This window comes from Oncorhynchus mykiss, chromosome 6, assembly GCF_057628025.1.
Source record: "Oncorhynchus mykiss isolate SJ-2025 chromosome 6, ASM5762802v1, whole genome shotgun sequence".
Classification (NCBI taxonomy): domain Eukaryota; kingdom Metazoa; phylum Chordata; class Actinopteri; order Salmoniformes; family Salmonidae; genus Oncorhynchus; species Oncorhynchus mykiss.
The window spans coordinates 54,533,802-54,553,971 of NC_143027.1; the positions used below are offsets into that span (position 1 = coordinate 54,533,802).

A 20,170-nucleotide genomic window follows, 5' to 3' on the forward strand; every position below is an offset into this window, starting at 1 on the left:
GTTAGTCCTCTGGGTTTTCCCTGCTACATAAGTTCACAGACATGATTCAAACAGTTTTAGAAACTTCAGAGTGTTTTCTATCCAAATCTACTAATAATATGCATATATTATATTCTTCGCATGAGTAGCAGGAAGTTGAAATTGGGCACGCTATTTATCTAAAAGTGAGACCAAAAAATGTGCAGCTGCAGAATAGTTGGGAAGAGATTTTGTATGTACCATGGCACACGGTTTATGAACTGATATACAAAACTACACTGCATTCAAAACTTAGTTTTTCTATTTAAATTATTATATAAAATTCTTACAACCAATAGAATGTTATATACAGTTTCTTTGGAAAGTATTCAGACCCCTGACTGTTTCCAAATTTTGTTACATTACCGCCTTATTCTGAAATGTACGATTTTTCCCCCCTTATCAGTCTACACACAATACCCCATAATGGCAAAGCAAAAATAGATTTTTTTACATTTTTGCTAATTTATAAAAAATAAAACACTTAAATATCACATTTACATAGGGATTCAGACCCTTTACGGAGTACTTTGTTGAAGCACCTTTGGCAGCGATCACAGCATCGAGTCTTCTTGGGTATGACGCTATAAGCTTGGCACACCTGCATTTGGGGAGTTTCTCCCATTCTTCTCTGCAGATCCTCTCAAGCTTAGGTTGGATGGAGAGCGTTGCTGGACAGCTATTTTCAGGTCTCTCCAGAGATGTTTGATCGGGCTCAAGTCCGGTCTCTGGCTGGGCCACTCAAGGACATTCAAAAACTTGTCCCGAAGCTACTCCTGCGTTGTCTTAGCTGTGTTCTTAGGGTCATTGTCCTGTTGGAAGGTGAACCTTCACCTCAGTCTGAAGTTCTGAGTGTTCTGGAGAAGGTTTTCATCAAGGATCTCTCTGTACATCATCTTTCATTCATCTTTGCCTCAATTCTCCCAATCTCTGCCTCTGAAAAACATCCCCACAGCAAGATGCTGCCACTACTTTGCTTCACCGTAGGGATGATGTCAGGTTTCCTCCAGATGTGACTCTTGGCATTCAGGCCAAAGAGTTCAAGCTTGATTTCATCAGACCAGAGAATCTTGTTTCTCATGGTCTGAGAGTCTTTAGGTGACTTTTGGCAAACTCCAAGTGGGCTGTCATGTGTCTTTTACTGACCATGACATCTGGCCACTCTACCATATAGGCCTGATTGGTGGAGTGCTTGGTCACCTCCCTGGCCAGGGCCCTTCTCCCCCGATTGCTCAATTTGGCCGGGCGACCAGCTCTAGGAAGAGTCTTGGTGGTTAAAACTTTTTTTTTTTAACCTTTATTTAACTAGGCAAGTCAGTTAAGAACAAATTCTTATTTTCAATGACGGCCTAGCAACAGTGGGTTAACTGCTTGTTCGGGGGCAGAACGACAGATTTGTACCTTGTCAGCTTGGGGATTTGAACTTGCAACCTTCCGATTACTAGTCCAACGCTCCAACCACTAGGCTACCCTGCCGCCCCATGATGGAGGCCACTGTGTTCTTGTGGACCTTCAATGCTACAGAAATATTTCAATACCCTTCCCCAGATCTATGCCTCGACACAATCCTGTCTCGGAGTGCTATGGACAATTCCTTCGACCTCATGGCTTGGTTTTTGCTCTGACATGCACTGTCAACTTATATAGACAGGTGAGTGTCTTTCCAAATCATGTCCAATCAGTTGAATTTACCAGTGGACTCCAATCCAGTTGTAGAAACATCTCAAGGATGATCAATGGAAACATGATGCACCTGAGCTTAATATCGAGTCTCATAACAAAGTGTCTGAATACTTATGTAAATAAGGTATTTTTGTTTTTTTATAAATTTGCAAACTTTTCTAAAAACCTGTTTCCACTTGGTCATTATAGGGTATTTTGTGTCGATTGCTAAGGATTTAGCAATGGCCAAGCTTGTTTTTGGTCGCAATCTGTATAAACTATTCGAATAGAAAGGTTCAGAACTTTTTTGAAAAATCACAGCACAGTTGAAAAATATATGGCAAATAGAAGTCAAAACTGGATAGTGTTCAGAGATAGATGGGAGGGGTTGAGTGGAGCTGTAAAATATACTGTGTCTGTAAAATGTATATAATATGTATAAGCTGGAAGTAGAAGCCTAAGTGGTATTGTCCATTAGTTTACTCAAATTAGCTGAGGTGTGGTAGGGTTAGGGGAAAATAATAAAGGAAAATATATACAAATATATTTATATATATATTTTATATATATATATTTACAAAAATGATATATGTGGGATTGAAAAGGATGCAGACAATTACATTGATGGAAGCCACAATTGATCTGCAATAGTAAAGCTGATCCACCCCCTAAAAAAACTAAGAAAATAAATAGGTTTCAGGCAAGGTCAGTGATTGGGATTCACTGATGTTGGCCCGTTAAGCTGATGTCTGGAGACATTAGTTCAGGAAGCTGCAGGTCTCAGGCAAGGAGATTCGTCACTTGATTGTGGGTCACTGAACCACCTCTGTTACATGCATGTGCATGAAAGTCAACTCATTCTACCTTTGGTGTTTTCGCCACTGGGAGAGTGACTATGTAAGGTACAGGCAGTAGGGATTCTGCCCAAGAGTCCTGTGTGAACAATCCCCACAATTATGCAGATTGGACTCTCCTTCCTGTTGATTGGGCTATTTTTAGGGAATTGTTCCGCATGAATATTTGAGTGGTTTTGTTCCAGTTTGCTTCACAGACAGAGAGAGACACAGCTAGGGTCTGGTTGGATAGTTGGAGATGAGGCAGAAACGAGGAAGGGGCCTTGAGGTAGGTTAGTAGCAAAGGTAGTCGGGATGATGTCATTGCTATTGGGGACCAATATGAGGCTATTTTGACAAGCAGATGGAGGAAGAGGGCTTACAGAACATGCACAAGGGTTGAAGTTAGATGATAGCGGGAGGTAGAAACAGAATAGCCTGGTTCAGATATGAATGTGCTTTTACCAACTCCTCTGACTATAATTGTCATGGCATACATTATAGTCACCAGTTGGTTGAAATACACACCTGGACCAGGCTAGGAGGGACAAAGTGGTTTTAGATTAGAAGAACATTGAATTTAACACTACTCCCTTAAACAGTTTCTGTTCATTGCCCTTACGGATCAGACAAAGCATGGTAAATGTTGCGATATGCAAATGAGTGTGGCACTATGTTAATTGTCCTCTCAACATGATGCATTAGTCTTCTCTCCAGCAGATACTAAATTAAGTGAGTGTGTGTCCTTCTAGTTTGCTGACTTGTACGTGTCTGTGAGAATGCACCATTTTTTTCTCCCTCCCTGCAGGCTTGCCAAGAAGTCATGGTTTGGTAACTTCATCAACCTGGAGAAAGAGGAGCAGATCTTTGTGGTGATCAGAGACAAGCCTCTCAGCTCCATCAAAGCAGACATCGTTCAAGCCTTCCTCTCTGTAAGAGCTCCTCACCGCTCCTTTTTACTCCTCACCACTCCTCTTTACTCCTCACCACTCCTTTTTACTCCTCACCACTCCTCTTTACTCCTCACCACTCCTTTTTACACCTCACCACTCCTTTTTACTCCTCACCACTCCTTTATACTCCTCACCACTCCTCTTTACTCCTCACCACTCCTTTTTAATCCTCACCACTCCTTTATACTCCTCACCACTCCTCTTTACTCCTCACCACTCCTTTTTACTCCTCACCACTCCTTTATACTCCTCACCACTCCTCTTTACTCCTCACCACTCCTTTTTACTCCTCACCACTCCTTTTTACTCCTCACCACTCCTCTTTCTCTCCCTCTCCATCTACTGTATGTGTATATCCTATCTGTCTCTCTCTCCCTATCTCTCTCCCTCTCTCTCTCCCTCCCTCTCTCTCTCTCCCTCTCTCTCTCTCTCTCTCTCCCTCTCTCTCTCTCTCTCTCTCCCTCTCTCTCTCTCTCTCTTTCCCTCCTTTGTCACCTCCCTACTTATGATCAAATCAAATCAAATTGTATTTGTCACATGCGCCAAATACAACAGGTACAACGGAATACCTTACAGTGAAATGCTTACTTACAAGCCCTTAACCAACAATGCTTTAAGTTTTAAGAAAAATAAGTGTGAAGTAAAAATAATAGATACGTAAAAAATAGAAAATAAAAGTAACAAATAATTAAACGGCAGCAGTGAAATAACAATACCGAGGATATATACAGGTGGTACCGTTACAGAGTCAATGTGGAGGCAATATACAGGTGGTACCGTTACAGAGTCAATGTGGAGGCTATATACAGGTGGTACCGTTACAGAGTCAATGTGGAGGCTATATACAGGTGGTACCATTACAGAGTCAATGTGGAGGCTATATACAGGTGGTACCGTTACAGAGTCACTGTGGAGGCTATATACAGGTGGTACCGTTACAGAGTCAATGTGGAGGCTATATACAGGTGGTACCGTTACAGAGTCAATGTGCGGGAGCACCTGTTAGTTGAGGCAATTGAGGTAATATGTACATGTAGGTAGAGTTAAAGTGACTACACATAGATAATAATCAGAGAGTAGCAGCAGTGTAAAAGAGGGGGCTGGGTAGCCCTTTGATTAGCTGTCTTATGGCTTAATGGTAGAAGCTGTTAAGAAGCATTTTGGACTTGGCACTCTGGTACCGCTTGCCGTGCGGTAGCAGAGAGAACAGTCTATGACTAGGGTGGCTAGAGTCTTTGACAATTTTTATGTCCTTCCTCTGACACTGCCTGGTATAGAGGTCCTGGATGGCAGGAAGCTTGGCCCCAGTGATGTACTGGGCCGTGCGCACTACCCTCTATAGTGCCTTGCGGTCGGAGGCCGAGCAGGCAGTGATGCAACCGGGTCAGGATGCTCTTGATGTTGCAGCTGTAGAACCTTTTTAGGATCTGAGGACCCATGCTGAATCTTTTTAGTCTCCTGAGGGGGAATAGGCTTTGTCGTGCCCTCTTCACAACTGTCTTGGTGTGTTTGGACCATGATAGTTTGTTGGTGATGTGGACACCAAGGAACTTGAAGCTCTCAACCTGCTCCACTACAGCCCCATCAATGAGAATTGGGGTGTGCTCAGTCCTCCTATTCCTGCAGTCCACAATCATCTCCTTTATCTTTGATCACGTTGAGGGAGAGGTTGTTGTCCTGGCACCACACGGCCAGGTCTCTGACCTCCTCCCTATAGGCTGTCTCATCGTTGTCAGTTATCAGGCCTACCACTGTTGTGTCATCGGCAAACTTGATGATGGTGTTGGAGTCGTGCCTGGCCACGTAGTCATGAGTGAACAGGGAGTACAGGAAGGGTCTGAGCATGGCGTGTTGAGGATCCTCCTCTGTGTTGAGGATCAGCATGGCAGATGTGTTGCTACCTACCCTTACCACCTGGGGGTGGCCCGTCAGGAAGTCCAGGATCCAGTTGCAGAGGGAGGTGTTTAGTCCCAGAGTCCATAGCTTAGTGATTAACTTTGAGGGCACTACGGTGTTGAAAGCTGAGCTGTAGTCAATGAATAGCATTCTCGCATAGGTGTTCCTTTTGTCCAGGTGGGAAAGGGCAGTGTTAAGTGCAATAGAGATTGCGTCATCTGTGGATCTGTTTGGGCGATATGCAAATTGCAGTGCATCTAGGGTTTCTTGGATAATGGTGTTGATGTCAGCCATGACCAACCTTTCAATGCACTTCATGGATACAGACGTGAGTGCTACGGGTCGGTAGTCATTTAGGCAGGTTACCTTAGTGTTCTTGGGCACAGGGACTATGGTGGTCTTCTTGAAACATGTTGGTATTACAGTCTCAGTCAGGGACAGGTTGAAAATGTCAGTGAAGACACTTGCCAGTTGGTCAGCGCATGCTGGCAGTACACGTCCTGGTAATCCGTCTGGCCCTGCAGCCTTTTGAATGTTGCCCTGTTTAAAGGTGTTACTCACATTGGATACGGAGAGCGTGAGCACACAGTCATCCAGAACAGCTGATGCTCTCATGCATGTTTATTTGTTACTTCCCTCGAAGCGAGCATAAAAGTAATTTAGCTCGTCTGGTAGGCTTGTGTCACTGGGCTACTCGCGGCTTTGCTTCCCTTTGTAGTCTGTAATAATTTGCAAGCCCTGCCACATTCGACGAGCGTCGGAGCCGGTGTAGTACAATTCAACCGTAGTCCTGTATTGACGCTTTGCCTGTTTGATGGTTCGTTGGAGGGAATAGCTGGATTTCTTGTACTCTTCCGGGTTAGAGTCTCGCTCCTTGAAAACGGCAGCTCTACCCTTTAGATCAGTGCGAATGTTGCCTGTAATCCATGGCTTCTGGTTGGGGTATGTATGGTCAGTGTGGGGACGACTTCATCGATACACTTATTGATGAAGCCAGTGACTGATGTGGTGTACTCCTCAATGCCATCGGAAGAATCCTGGAACATATTCCAGTCTGTGCAAACAAAGTCCTGTAGCTTAGCATCTGCTTCAACTGACCACTTTCTTACTGACCGAGTCACTGTTGCTTCCTACTTTAGTTTTAGCTTGTAAGCAGGAATCAGGATAATAAAATTATGGTCAAATTTGCCAAATGGAGGGCGAGTGAGAGCTTTGTCACATCTCTGTGTGTGGAGTATAGGTGATCTAGAGTTTTTTTCCCTCTGGTTGCACATTTAACATTCTGGTAGAAATGAGGTAAAATGGATTTAAGGTTCCCTGCATTAAAGTCCCCGCCCACTAGGAGCGTCGCATCTGGATGAACGTTTTCCTGTTTACTTATGGCCGTATACAGCTCATTGATGGAGGTCTTAGTGCCAGCATCGGTTTGTGGTGGTAAATAGACAGCTACAGAGAATATAGATGAAAACTCTCTTGGTATATAGTGTGGTCTACAGCTTATCATGAGATACTCTACCTCAGGTGAACAAAACTTTGAGACTTCCTTAGATTTCGTGCACTAACTGTTGTTTACAGATATATACAGACCCCCACCCCTTGTCTTACCAGAAGCCGCTGTTCTATCCTGCAGAGAAAAAGCTTAAAACCCGCCAGGTGTATGTTATTCATGTCGTCATTCAGCCACGACTCAGTGAAACATAAGATATTACAGTTTTTAATGTCCCCTTGGTAGGATATACGTGATTGTAGTTAATCTATTTTACATCCCATTGCTTGTACATTGGCAATAGGACCGATGGTAAAGGTAGATTACCCGCTCGCCGTCGGATCCTTTACAAGGAACCCAGACCTTCGCCCCCAATATCTCTGTCTCTTTCTCCAGAGAATGACATGGATGAGGGCCTTGTCGGGCGTCTGAAGTAAATTCTTCCCATCCGATTCGTTGAAGAAAAAGTATTCCTCCAGTACGGGCTGAGTAATCTCTGTCCTGATATCTAGAAGCTCTTTTCGGTCATAAGACACAGTGGCAGAAACATTATGTACAATATAAGGTAGAAATAATGCGAAAAAAACACACACAATAGCACAATTGGTTAGGGGATGGTAAAACAGCAGGCATCTCCTCCGGCGCCATGATGCTATTTGACTTGTTATTGTATGGAATTATATAAAAGAAATCCTGGTCTTCAAACACTGAAATCATTATTAGAGCTAGCACACAAAGTGATGGCTAAGTTCATTTGTTCGTCCATGAGGTGAAGTGAATACATTCACTATAAAGCAACTGTGATTTATCTTTCGATTTAGAGCAACTTTTTGTCAGTGCTACTGCCTGCATTTCCCTCTGCTGCTTTCCCAGTGAAGGTCAGTGTTATTGTGTAATCAGTGAACAGCAGCCTGCTTTTTCTAGTCTGCATATGATTGGTGCACAGCAGTTTGGTTTCTGACATTAAAGAGAGCCAAGGAAAGGACTTGATTGAGTCTTCTTAAGTTTTTCTTGGCCACGCTGTGCATAGCTGTGTCATTATAATGGTATATCACAGCGTCAAAACAGTCACGACAATGGATGGAAACTGACTTTGACACTGACACTGTCATGACACAAGCATCATTGTACACTACAGTAGTTGGCTTGCATTAACCCGAAACCTAGCCAATTATCTCCCATTATCTGCAATATTTCCCAGCAGGTTTGTTTTTGTGTATTTTCAAAGGCACCCTGGTCTCTGTAGCCCAACACTGTGTGGTTGCTGTGTGACCCGCTGTCTATTGTAATTGACTCAGAGTTTGATGGTCCCTAACAGTGCTGTGCTGTAGTGTAACAGATCCAGTGTTGTTTCTTCCTGTCTTGTCGTGTCTCTCTTTGTCTCGCGTTTTCTCTGAATTTTAGCTCATATATAGTGGCTTGCGAAAGTATTCATCCCCTTGGCATTTTTCTTATTTTGTTGCCTGGAATTAAACTATATTTTGGGGGGGATTTGTATCATTTGATTTACACAACATGCCTACCACTTTGAAGATGCAATTTTTTTTTCTTGTGAAACAAACAAATAAGACACAAAAACAAAAAATTCTTGAGCGTGCATAACTATTCACCCCCCAAAGTCAATACTTTGTACATTCACCTTTTGCAGCATTTACAGCTGCACTTCTCTTGGGGTATGTCTCTACAAGCTTGGCACATCTAGCCACTGGGATTTTTTCCCATTCTTCAAGACAAACCTGCTCTAGCTCCTTCAAATTGGATGGGTTCCGTGGGTGTACAGCAATCTTTAAGTCATACCACATATTCTCAATAGGATTGAGGTCTGGGCTTTGACTGGGCCATTCCAAGACATTTAAATGTTTCCCCTTAAACCACTTGAGTGTTGCTTTAGTAGTATGCTTAGGGTCATTGTCCTGCTGGAAGGTGAACCTCCATCCCAGTCTCAAATCTCTGGAAGACTGAAGCAGGTTTCCCTCAATAATTTCCCTGTATTTAGTGCAATCCATCATTCCTTCAATTCTGACCAGTTTCCCAGTCGCTGTCACTGAAAAACATCCCCAAAGCATGATGCTGCCATCACCATGCTTCACTGTGGGAATGGTGTTCTCGGGGTGATGAGAGGTGTTGGGTTTTCGCCACACAGCGTTTTCTTTGATGGCCAAAAAGCCCAATTTTATTCTCATCTGACCAGAGTACCTTCTTCCATATGTTTGGGGAGTCTCCCACATGCCTTTTGGCGAACACCAAACGTGTTTGCTTATTTTTTTCTTTAAGTTATGGCTTTCTTTCTGGCCACCTCCATAAAGCCCAGCTCTGTAGAGTGTACGGCTTAAAGTGGTCCTATGGACAGATACTCCAATCTCCGCTTTGGAGCTTTGCATCTCTTTCAGGCTTATCTTTGGTGTCTTTGTTGCCTCTCTGATTAATGCCCTTCTTGCCTGGTCCTTGAGTTTTGGTGCGTGGCTCTCCCTTGGCAGGTTTGTTGTGGTGCCATATACTTTCCATTTTTTAATAATGGATTTAATGGTGCTCCGTGGGATGTTAAAAGTTTCTGATATTTGTTTTATAACCCAAATCTGTACTTCTCCACAGTTTTGTCCCTGACCTGTTTGGAGAGCTCCTTGGTCTTCATGGTGCTGCTTGCTTGATGGTGTCCCTTGCTTAGTGGTGTTGCAGACTCTGGGGCCTTTCAGAACGGGTGTATACATACTGAGATCATGTGACAGATCATGTGACACTCAGATTCCACACAGGTGGACTTTATTTAACTAATTATGTGACTTCTGAAGGTATTTGGTCTAATTTAGGGGCTTCATTGCAATGGGGGTGAATACATAGGCACGGACCATTTTTATTTTTTATTTATTTTTTAAACAAGTTATATTTTTTTTTCACTTCACCAATTTGGACTATTTTGTGTATGTCCGTTCCATGAAATCCAAATAAAAAATCAATTTAAATGACATGTTGTAATGCAACAAAATAGGTAAAACGCCAAGGGGGATGAATACTTTTGCTAGTCACACATGGTCTCTGTGTTGAAACAGATTATTTTCTCTATTTATTCCCTGTGCTCTCTCTTTGTTTTCGCTCTCTCTTTCCCACCCTCCACCTCCCTTTCCCCATCTCTCTCCCTCTGCTTCCCTACCTCCGGCTTCCCACCTTCCCCCCCCCCCCCACCCTCTCCCTCGCTCCTCCTCTCTCTCATATAGATCCCCAGTCTGAGCCACAGTGTGATCAGTCAGACAAGTTTCCGGGCGGAGTATAAGTCCACAGCCGGCCCTACAGTGTTTCAGAAGCCGGTCAAGTTCCAGGTGGACATCACCTATACAGAGAGCACCGCCGCCACCAAAGAGAACGGCATCTATTCGGTCACCTTCACCCTGCTCTCAGGTAACACACACAGAAAGGCAGGCAGCTAGGCAGGCACATGCGTGCACACACACACACACACACACACACACACACATTCACATACACACACACAAACATACACACACACAAACACTGTGTACACACAGACACTTCCTGAATATGTACACACGTGTACAAGCACATACACCAGCTGATGCAAGCCCCATTACACGGAAGTCAGGTGAGAAGGAGGACAGAGAAACAGAGCCCTTTTCCCACCACGATCACACTGCCCTTTGGTCCCTGCTGAGTCTCAGAGGACAACCTCTGGCCAATGACACCGGAGCATCATCTCCAGCCAAATATTCCGTGTTGTCTCTGCAGTTTGTCTGCTTATTCCCATGTGGATAACTTATGTTCAGTTGATGTTGAACAGACTCTCATTTAATTCAGCTGAATTCCTTTGAGATTTGCATGTGCTTGAATTAAAATTGAAGCTTCGTTGAGGCTATGGTGAGAAAAATCGAATTTAATGTTTTCATAACATTGACACTCTTTGCGTCCTACTGGTGTGACATTGTGTGTTTCAACATCACAAGCTTATTTTCTGTCAATTAATTCGGGTTCTTTTCAAAAGCCTTTCTTATTTTTCAGTCAATCAAGTTCTAGAACTGTTTTTCTCTGTTTCTCTCTATTTCTCTCTCACTCCCTCCACCTCCTCTCTATCTCTCTCCTCATTCTCTCTCCTCACTCTCTCTCACTCCCTTCCTCCACCTCCTCTCTATCTCTCTCCTCATACTCTCTCTCACTCCCTTCCTCCACCTCCTCTCTATCTCTCTCCTCATACTCTCTCTCACTCCCTTCCTCCACCTCCTCTCTATCTCTCTCCTCATACTCTCTCTCTCCTCCTCACTCTCTCTCACTCCCTTCCTCCACCTCCTCTCTATCTCTCTCCTCATACTCTCTCTCTCCTCCTCACTCTCTCTCTCTCACTCCCTTCCTCCACCTCCTCTCTATCTCTCTCCTCATACTCTCTCTCTCCTCCTCACTCTCTCTCACTCCCTTCCTCCACCTCCTCTCTATCTCTCTCCTCATACTCTCTCTCACTCCCATCCTCCACCTCCTCTCTATCTCTCTCCTCATACTCTCTCTCACCAGGTCCCAGCCGCCGTTTCAAGCGTGTGGTTGAGACCATTCAGGCTCAACTGATGAGCTCACATGACCAGCCCGGGGTCCAGCAGATCTCTGGTAAGTAGAGACCCTCCCCTCTCCCCCCTACACCCCTCCACTACCCCCCCCCCCCCTCTCTCGGCATCCCCGTAGCTCACGGCAACGCCACAGTCACAGGTCGGCTCGACTCACACGCTTTGACACAAGGCATCTCCACATGCATGGCCCAAACCATGGCAGACGCACCCGGCACCAACAAAGCAACAACGTTGGTATCCTCGAGACTTCACACTCTCTCCTGACTTTCTTGCATTCACACACCAGGGCTCAGTCATGACCTACACACACAGAATTTAATTTGACGTTTTTCTTGTAACTTTTTACACTTTCCAACCAGCTCTCGGTTAAGAGGTTGTTTATTGAACTTGTGTCCAGTATCACCTTCCCATATAGATAATATGGACCAAAATGATGTAGCACATCAAAACTATCCCCCTCACATTAGCTCAGTACATGTATGTATTATATATTTTGATATTCTGAGAGGAAGATGGGTTGAACAGGGAGGAATGGAAGAAAAGAAAGACAGAGTCACGTTCTGTTCTTCACTTGTCCTTGTTTTTTTTTTATGTGCCTGTATTGTATTAACTTGGGGTTTCTTCACTTGATAACAGCACCCACTGCTGGTGAGACATGGTATGACATACATTACATAGAACATACTATAGAATATAATAAGGCTAGAGCCATCTTCTTTACTCCTGGGCCCACAGTATGAGTGTGTGCAGGCCAATGTGTGTGTCCTAGTCTAGTGCTTTAACACCTGACTCAAATAATCAACTCATCATCAAATCCTTGGGGAAGTGTACATGTGTGTTAAAGGGATATTTCTAAAAATGTTCAACTTCACATTCATCATCTGCAGCACCACCCCAACATCAACATACATGAAAAGTACGTGTTTCTATGTTTTGTAGTAAAAATGTAAAAAAAGATAGAGGAAGATAAGTGTTTCCAATTCCAACATTTTCTACTAATTGTCTACTAATTGTCTACTACATAACATAGAAACATGCCATTTTCACATATGTTGGGAGGGAGGGATTGGGGGGGGGGGGGGGGGGGTGCTGGAAATATTGAAGATGAAGTTGGATTTTTTTATTAATTTCCCTTTAATGCTAGCAAGCTGGCCTGACACACACACACACACACACACACACACACACACACACACACACAAACACACACACACACAGACACACACACACCTACTTCTTGGACCAGGAGTGAATTACACTGGTTTGACCACTCTCTAGTTCACACATTTAGCACACGTGCCAGCTAGCAGTCTTAGCACTTTGAATGCCTTTGACTCACCCTGTCACAGATGGGAACTGTTATCAGGCACTGTATGCAACCACTTTCTCCATCAATAACTCATCCCCATCCCTCTTTAAATTGTTCACTGTATGCAACACCCCAACAACTTCCTCCATCAATAACTCATCCCCATCCCTCTTTACATTTTTCACTATTGCTCTCACTCTCTTTTTCTTTCTTTCTTTCTTTCTTTCTTTCTTTCTTTCTTTCTTTCTTTCTTTCTTTCTTTTTCTTTATTTTTCGTTCTTTCAATTGTTCTTTGTCATCTGTCCATGTCTTTGTCCCTTTTTCAGGTTTGGGGTCAAAGGTTTTACTATATTCCAGGGAATTCATTGAAATTCAATTAATGAATTGAAAAAAAATAGTGGTTGATTTCCAATTAATTAACTGAAATTCAGTTGTTTTCCAGAATTAGTTGAGCTGGAATTGACCACAACCCATCTAGTCCTGTGTTTTCTATCCCTTTTCTATCCATGTCTGTCTCCTTCTTTTCCTCTCACCCTCTTTCACCTGTCAGTCCATCCCAGCCTGCTTTTGGTCATCATCCACAGCTTCAATCTAACTGCACTTGTCGGAGAATCACTCAAATAACTGAATGATTGGTTGGTCTGGCATGCTGCGCGGAATGCAAGGGTTTCAACCAGAGCCATAGACATTCTACACAGAGTCTGAAAACTGATAGTCTATGTCGGCTCCAAATATTCCATGCATTGTGATGGTCTTGGACTTTTTGGTGCCAATATGCTGGCTGCCTAGGTAATTCTAAAACTGAAACTGAGTTTGCCTAACTCTGTGTGTCTAGGGCTCTGGGGTGGACCGAATGCACCGAATGCTAGATATCACACACTAATACTGAACCGTGTGTGCCACGCATGACAACAAACACACTGAGGGCATGTGTTTTAGCCCCAAAAAACCACAACCTTTACTAATATGAAATCAACCGCTAGTCTAATATTTGAAACAGATCTGTGCAATCTGTTTGCACTCATTCCTTCAGTGTCCGAGACCAGAGGGGACTGCATGCGGTGCCACGTTTTAAGAGTACTATTAGCTACTACAGATGACACTCATACTGTATGAATTCTGACTTCATTTGTACGCGTGAATATTTCATGGGGAAAAGGAAGGCGTGTGTGTGTGTGTGTGTGTGTGTGTGTGTGTGTGTGCGTGCAAACGTGTGCGTGCGTGTGTGTGTTTGCGCAAATACATTTTCTCGTCCTTTTGTACTATGAGAGAGTGCCCCCCTCCCAAGTAGAATACTTCTAATCTCCCATTAGCTTTCACCCTACCCAGCTAATTTACCTTATAGATAAGAGATCGATGGAGAACGAGAAAGGGTTACATACAGAGAGTCAGAGACCTAGCTAGAGAGACAGACTGACAGATGGGTAGAGACGGAGAGAAACAGAAAGTCTGAAGAGAAGCAATGGAGACAGACACCCAACCTCCCCCTTTGAAATGCACAGACTTTAAACATCCATGCAAAGTAAGATTACGACTTTCCATTTGATGGGTTTTGATTCCAAAACGCAATATATACATTTTCTGAAATGTTGGTGAATTGACATTAATTAAAACACATCTTGTGAAAGAGAGAGAGCTGTTATTTTTATTTTACCATGACATGGGCTAGTGAAAAAAAGACATTATTTTGTTGAAAATATTGCTAGGTAATTTTATTTTAGAAAATGTATTTATTTTAGACAAATAATCATGTTTTGCGGCAAAACGCTATATATCCACCCCAAAACACAGAACTCCAAAAGAAAAACTATTCATATTGGGTTTTGAACTGTTATATTCAAAAAGTTTTCAGACCCCATGACCTTTCCACATTTTGTTATGTTACAGCCTTATTCTAAAATTTATTAAATTGTCCCCCCCCCCCCTCATTAATATACATACAATACCCCATAATGACAAAGCAAAACGTTTTTTAGAAATGTTGGCAAATTTGCACTTTGTTGAAGCGCTTTTGGCAGCGATTACAGCCTCGAGTCTTCTTGGGTATGACACTACACAACACGACTAAGGATAAGACCCAGATGCAGACACAGGAGACAGACAGTTTGAATCTCAGATGTTTATTACACGACAGGTTGCAGGCAAATGGCTGGGAACGCTGCGCCTCACGGACCTGGTTTTCTTAACCCCAGATGAGTGCAGAGGTAAGGAGGATGGTCTCGGGGTCTGACGGTGTAGCAACGGGGCTATAGAGATGTGAGAGCGCATCCGGCTTCACATTCTTGGACCCCGGGCGGTAGGAGATGGTAAAGTTGAACAGAGTGAATAGCAGGGCCCATCGAGCTTGCCTATAGTTGAGGCGCTTGGCGGATTTTCCAGGTTCTTGTGATCAGTCCACACAACCAATGGATGTTCTGCCCCTTCTAACCAGTGCCTCCACTCCCCCAACGCCATCTTCACCGCGAGTAGTTCTCGATTTCCCACGTAGTGGAAGATGGCTTTCCCACGTAGTAGTTCCTCTCAGCGGATCTGAGACGATGGGAGAGGAAGTGCAGGGATGCAGCTTTTGGTCCTGTACAGAATGCTGGGACAGGATGGCCCCCACTCCGATATCCGAGGCGTCAACCTCCACCATGTACTGACGGGACGGGTCCGGATGGATTAGTATGGGGGCTGTGTTAAAACGGTGCTTCAGATCCAGAAACCCCCGGTCAGCATCTGGGGATCATACAAATTAAACTTTGAGAGAGATGAGTGCAGAGAGGGGGGAAGCCAGGGTGCTGTAACCCCGGATGAAACTGCGGTAGAAATGAACAAACCCCAGGAAGCATTGCAGCTGCACTCTGGATGTGGGTTGAGGCCAATCCACCACCGCTCTCACCTTGCCAGAATCCATTTGCATGTTACCTGCAGCAATGATGTATCCTAGGAAGGAGATGGTGTAGTGATGGAATTCGCATTTCTCAGCTTTAACAAAGACCTGGTTCTCCAGAAGACGCTGGAGGACTTGTCGGACGTGGAGGACATGTTGAGTTGAGCGGGATAAAAACTAGTATGTCATCAGCATAGACAAACACGAATTGGTTCAACATGTCACAGAGAACGTCATTAACCAGGGCCTGGAAAACTGCAGGGGCGTTGGTCAGTCCAAAGGGCATCACCAGGTATTCGTAGTGCCCGCTAGCCGTGTTAAAGGCTGTTTTCCACTCGTCTCCTTCCCGTATCCACACCAGATAGTAGGCGTTTCAAAGGTCCAACTTAGAGAAAATTGCAGCCCCCTGGAGAGGCTCGAAAGCCAAGGTGAAGAGCGGTAGCGGGTAACGGTTTTTAACCGTGATGTCATTCAGGCCCCGGTAGTTGAAAAACGGGCGGGGGGAGGCAGAAGGACAGATACACCCTGCAGCCAGGGAGTCCTCAATGTACCTTTCCATCGCTTTGGTCTCCGGACCCGACACGGAATAAAGCCGCCCCCGGGGTGGTGTAGTACCCGGGAGAAGGTCGATAGCGCGGTCGTAGGGCCTTTGCGGAGGAAATGATGTGGCACGGGCCTTGTTTAAAACCTCCCGGAGGTACTGGTACTCCGCGGGAACGACGGAGAGGTCCGAGGCTTTACCCCAAGCCTGCCGGGAGATGTCCCGGGGCAGGCTCCGCCGACATCAGGCAATGAGTATGGCAGAACAGGCTCTGAACCTTGATAGAATCAACAGTCCAGTCGATAAGCAGATTGTGCCTCTGGAGCCACGAAAACACCAAAACCACAGGTACCTGAGGAGACTCGATGAGCAGAAATTGCATAGCTCACTGTGGTTACCTGTCACTCACAGATTGATAGGAACCGTATTATGGGTGACTTTAACAATAGAGCGCCCATCCAGCGCTCTGACGTCTATGAGAATGGAGAGGGGTTGAGTGGAGATTCCCAGCTCTGACACCAGGGTAGTGTCCATAAAACTCTCAACGGCCCCAGAGTCAATGAGTACCCGGAGAGATTTAGACCGGTCACCCCACAGCAGAATGTCATGGAGAGGGGTGCGATTAATGGGAGATTGGACATTCTCCGTATGGCCCACCAGCGTACTCGTACCTACTGATGAGCCTGATCTTTTAATGGACATGTAGAAATGTAAGGATGTAGTCCCACAATAGACAGCTTTTGGCATTCAGTCTGCATAAACGTTATGCAGGAAACACTCTGAACTCTGGAGTTCTGTCAGAGTGACCATTGGGTTCTTGGTCACCTCCCTGACCAAAGCCCTTCTCCGATTGCTCAGTTTGGCCTGGCGGCCAGCTCTAGGAAGAGTCTTGGTGGTTCCAAACTTCTTCCATTTAAGAATGATGGAGGCCACTGTGTTCTTGGGGACCTTCAATGCTGCAGAAATGTTTTGGTACCCTTCCCCAGATCTGTGCCTCGACACAATCCTGTCGCTAAGCTCTATGGACCATTCCTTTGACCTCATGGCTTGGTTTTTGCTCTGACATGCACTTTGAACTGTGGGACCTTATATAGACAGGTGTGTGCGTTTCCAAATAATGTCCAATCAGTTGAATTTACCACAGGTGGACTCCAATCAAGTTGTAGAAACATCTCAAGGATGATCATTGGAAACAGGATGCACCTGAGCTCAATTTCGAGTCTCATAGCAAAGGGTCTGGTTTTTTATTTTTAATACATTTGCAAAAATGTCTGAAAACCTGTTTTCACTTTGTCATTATGGGGTATTGTGTGTAGATTGATGAGGGAAAAGAATAGAATAAGGCTGTAACGTAACAAAATGTGGAAAAAGTGACAACTATAATGGAAATTATTAGAAAATGTACTCACTTTAAAGCCATCTGCAAAAACCATATAGAATATTTCATCCACCTGGACAATGACATAGTGCATCTTGGGAAAAACTAGTGTGTTGGATATCACGTTTTGAAAAAAAAACCGAAAAGCACACCTAAAGTAAATGTTTTAAAAGTTTGATAACAGCCATAATTCGTACACATAGAAAAGGACCCATGCGCATTCATTTCAGACTAAAAAAATGCTAAATGTATGCAAAGATTTATACCATTCTTCATTTGTATATACCAGCTGACATTGTAGAGGTGTGTTAGAGAGTAACTGTGTACTCTGCTCCCAGATGTCTCTCAGCGGTCAGACACTCTAACCAGCAAACCCTCCAAGCGTGGTAAGAACCACTAAGACAATACTCACTGTTTCGCTGAATATGTAATCACAATAAAATACTAAATTAATCAAATACCCACTGTTTGCCTAATGAAATACTCACTCGATTGGCAAACAGCAAACTACTAGCCTGAGCCTCCCTCACTACACCTGATGACTCTTAACCTCTTCACAATTAATGCACTATGGTGTCACTAATGCATAGCTCTCCGTGTGTGTGTGTGTGTGTGTGTGTGTGTGTGTGTGTGTGTGTGTGTGTGTGTGTGTGTGTGTGTGTGTGTGTGTGTGTGTGTGTGTGTGTGTGTGTGTGTAGTCCTTTGCATGGGGCTATATGGCACAGTGTGTGTTGTGATGCACACTAGTGTTGATGTTAATGTCCACTCCCCCTCCCTTCCATTCCATGAGTGAAACACATTGTAGACCATCAGTAACAAATGGCTATGTAGCACAAGAACAATGGTAAGTGATAGCAAGATGACATTGCGTAAGTATTCTGTGTTTGGTCAAAAAAAAGACCCACCTTATTAACTTTAAAAGGACAGGTAGACTGATACAAGAAATTGATTCAAGAAAGTTAGGAGTAAACCTGTCTATGTTTGACTCTCAGTGCAACACTAAGGGCTGGCTTCCCAGACCCAGATTAAGCGTTACTGGATTAAAAAGCACTTCCAATTTAGGATCCCCATTGAGCATGCTTTTTAGTCCAGGACAAGGCTTAATCTGTGTCCAGGAAACCGGCCCTAAAATTCCTCTTACTTGAAAGTGAAATTGGTTGTGTGATGAGTGATGTTATTGTGATGATGGCATGTTGTTCATATTGTATGTGTTTGTCTGTGAGCACTGTATGGACTCATTCTAAGGTATGCTTTTATTGTGGTGATTAGGATAGTTACCAGGAGCTTGGAAGGCAAGACATTATGTTTTGTGGTACTCTGAAACGCTGCTCGCATTCCCATCCCCCCCCCCCACCCCCCCCCCCCTCTTTCTTCAGAAAGAGATCAATTGGGCGTGCAGTCTTTTGTTATAGCCCTGCTCTACCACTCCTACCTATTTCTACCAATCCTCTTCTAATCTTGACGAGCTGAATCAGGAGTGTTAGAGCCGGGCTGGAACAAAAAACAGCACTCAGTAGGATGTAGATTTGGACACCCCTGCCCCAAACCCTGTCATTTTAGTCATTACCCTTCCAGAGCTCAAGCTAGCCCTCCTATGTCACCACTCTCACCCAAACCAGGTAGAACAGAGACTCAAAAGCCCACAGGTCTTATATGAACCCAACATTTTTTTTTATGGATTACTATTGTTCCAACCTTATGTCTCCTAATTTAGCACTTTAATACTGATGCACGATAACCTCAGCCTAGAGACATAATTAACGTACAGTACCAGTCAAACGTTTGGACACACCTACTCATTCTAGGGTTTTTCTTATTTTTGACTTCAAAACTATGAAATAACACATATGGAATCATGTAGTAACCAAAAAAGTGTTTAACAAGTAGCCACCCTTTGCCTTGATAACCGCTTTGCACATTCTTGGCATTCTGTAAACCAGCTTCATGAGGAATGCTTTTCCAACAGCCTTGAAGGAGTTCCCACATGTGCTGAGCACTTGTTGGCTGCTTTTCATTCACTCTGAGGTCCAACTCATCCCAAACCATCTCAATTGGGTCGAGGTCAGGTCATTGTGGAGACCAGGTCATCTGATGCAGCACTCCATCACTCTCCTTGGTCAAATAGCCCTTTACACAGCCTGGAGGTGTGTTTTGGGTCATTGTCCTGTTGAAAAACAAATGATAGTCCCACTAAGCGCAAACCTGATGGGATGGAGTATCGCTGCAGAATGCTGTGGTAGCTATGCTGGTTAAGTGTGCCTTGAATTCTAAATAAATCACAGACAGTGTCACCAGCAAAGCACCCACATACCATCACACCTCCTCCTCCATGCTTCACGGTGGGAAGAGATCATCTGTTCACCTACTCTGCAACTCACAAAGACATGGCGGTTGGAACCAAAAATCTCAAATTTGGACTCATCAGATCAAAGGACGTATTTCCACCGGTCTAATGTCCATTGCTTGTTTCTTGGCCCAAGCAAGTCTCTTCTTATTATTGGTGTCCTTTAGTAGTGGTTTCTTTTGCAGCAATTCGACCATGAAGGCCTGGTTCACTCAGTCTCCTCTGAACAGTTGAAGTTCAGAGGAGACAGATGTGTCTGTTACTTAAACTCTGTGAAGCATTTATTTGGGCTGCAATCTGAGGTGAAGTTAACTCT

The 20,170-nt window shown here is 44.2% G+C and overlaps 1 protein-coding gene across 5 annotated transcripts in view; it reads left to right on the forward strand.

The window, feature by feature from the left end:
• Nucleotides 1–20,170, forward strand: part of brsk2b (BR serine/threonine kinase 2b) — a 178,879-nt gene that overhangs the window by 155,416 nt on the left and 3,293 nt on the right. For 4 of the 5 annotated variants that reach the window (XM_036980439.2, XM_036980441.2, XM_036980443.2 and 1 more), the window contains exons 16-18: nt 3,322–3,445; nt 10,061–10,241; nt 11,361–11,450. In XM_036980439.2, the coding sequence (XP_036836334.2) occupies nt 3,322–3,445; nt 10,061–10,241; nt 11,361–11,450 (395 nt within the window). Of the gene's footprint in view, nt 1–3,321; nt 3,446–10,060; nt 10,242–11,360; nt 11,451–17,848; nt 17,897–20,170 lie in introns of all 5 variants that reach the window. The other variant, XM_090238197.1, reaches the window with a different exon arrangement.